This window comes from Arachis ipaensis, chromosome B04, assembly GCF_000816755.2.
Source record: "Arachis ipaensis cultivar K30076 chromosome B04, Araip1.1, whole genome shotgun sequence".
Lineage (NCBI taxonomy): Eukaryota > Viridiplantae > Streptophyta > Magnoliopsida > Fabales > Fabaceae > Arachis > Arachis ipaensis.
The window spans coordinates 98,338-100,429 of record NC_029788.2 but is presented as its reverse complement, the minus strand read 5'-3'; the positions used below and the strand labels follow the sequence as shown (position 1 = coordinate 100,429).

At 36.7% G+C, this 2,092-nt stretch overlaps 1 protein-coding gene across 1 annotated transcript in view; it reads right to left on the bottom strand.

The window, feature by feature from the left end:
• The window catches only part of LOC107638431, a gene marked incomplete at its 5' end in the record, with an annotated part of 2,169 nt that extends 364 nt beyond the window's left edge, over positions 1 to 1,805 (bottom strand). Inside the window, 5 exon segments of the mRNA XM_016341692.1 lie at positions 1 to 257; positions 437 to 571; positions 662 to 782; positions 1,072 to 1,096; positions 1,708 to 1,805. Of these exon segments, the coding sequence (XP_016197178.1) occupies positions 53 to 257; positions 437 to 571; positions 662 to 782; positions 1,072 to 1,096; positions 1,708 to 1,805 (584 nt within the window).

Here is a 2,092-nt window from a genome sequence, read left to right as displayed (position 1 = left end):
ACTTCACACAGAATTGGTCTCCACAAGTCCTTGCTTTAGGAATTTTATGTTATTATGAAGATATCAATGACAGCAATTGTTGTTCCACTTCTCCCCAGTTCTTGACCTTGGTCACCAAGGGGTGTTGATCAACAGACTCATTCTTGGCCCAAGGATATGAATTTTCATAATCAAAAAGTAAAACTCTAATTCCAGCTTCGGCACATTCTAGGGCATATCTTGGGTTATCATCAATAAGAACTTTAGCATTTAGAGATCTGTCAATGGCAGTACAACAGGAAATTACGAAGTAGGACATCATAAACACTTCCGTCTTGAGACGGGAAGAAGAGAATTCGGATATTTTCCTGTTTAATCTCTTGGATATCTCCAGCTTCAGCTAAAGGAAAGATCCAAACCTTGGGGTAAGAAAAAGTGAAGGGATTAAAGGGTATACCTACAAATCTCTGACTTTGGTCTTGAAACTCCATCAAGAGCGAAGTGGTTACCAAAGTGAATCTCATGAAACAATCCAGGAAAATTTTTCTCAATCCACTGAATTGTGTGATCCTTAATCACATTCTGTCGTGATCTAAACATCAAGAAAGAATAAAAGCACAAGTTAGTTGATACTGACAAGAGTCCTTGACAGCTTGAACAATGTCCAATGCCAAAAACATACGTTACAACTGATAGGCTACAGAATCTTGATAACTTCTGAATAGCCTTCTGAGCACCTGGGAGAGGGTGGATCCCTGTCTTGAAATATGGTGTCTTAAAAAACTCATGCACACGCATATCAGCTGCAGAAAACAACTGCATTAGTCATCATGAAGCATAAAAAAATTTCACTAGCCATATCAGGACTGCAATGTATGATAAGCCTCAGAATTTAGGCTTGCTTCAACAAAAAATTGCCAATCTAGAAACCAAAACTAACAGAATGAGTCACTTAAGAATCGGATTTACACGGGATCTGATCTCAAGAGATGATACATGAACCTTGGCAAAAATTTATGGGAAGGAAAAAATGTTCTTATCCACAAGTTTTCATAAGAAATGGAGTAGCAAAAACTGTTCATAGCATAATACCTTCGTCACGTGAACAGTTCCATATCTGAAACAAAAATGAAGAGTGCATCAGAGTCCACGTAGGAAGTCAGGAAAATGCACAAGTTCATGGTAACATATGGATTAAATGCCATAGAAGAAGACACAGTTTCATCAGTGACTTCTTATTTTAATAGCACTGAAGGGTACAATCAAAATAATGATCCCTCTCGTGCAAAGAAGAATTCCCTACCCAATATATGTTGGGAAAATTGGCTGTTGGCAAATTGATACGACAAGGAACTGAAAGAGAGAGATCAGATCACCCCAAATTATAAGAAACCCAAGCATACAATGGTGGGTTACATGACACTACGCATTGGAAGATTAACGCCAAAGCAAAATGAAGTACCCGCAAATAATCCTGATATCAGGAGGTAGGAATTCACGCAATACTAGTGTTGAAAAGAAACAATGCTACATTATAATTTCAGTGCAACATCATATTTTATATTTAAAAGAAACAACGCGGGTGAATATAGGGAACAAAAAAAGAGCATATGGAAGAACATACAAATTGTACTCAATTGATGTTAATTTAAAACTATAAATAATTCCAGGGTTTAAGTACTTGAAATGAATGTGTACAGAATTGCCAGAGCAGGCAACAAATGATACCTTGCAAAACTCATAGACGTGATACTCAGAAACTGAATAACTTGATGAATACCGATCAGCAATGAACTTGTTGAGAGCTGACACAAAGTTCCCTAATACTGCTTATAATAATTAAGAAAAAAAAAAACAGATGAAAAGAATATGCACCAGAGATAGCAAAAGTGAATAATCATATAGTTCAGCATAATAAGGAAGTGAGAAAAGAAAACTGCAGACTATCATCAAACACCACGGGAATTATAGGGGTTTTCCAGTGATACAAGAAATTTCTCTGCTTGCATCATTTTTCAATCTCCAGCCTCTACACATTTCTAAGATTTCCGATAACTATTCAAATTAGCATCTAACATCTAAACACACACACACACACACACACACACACACC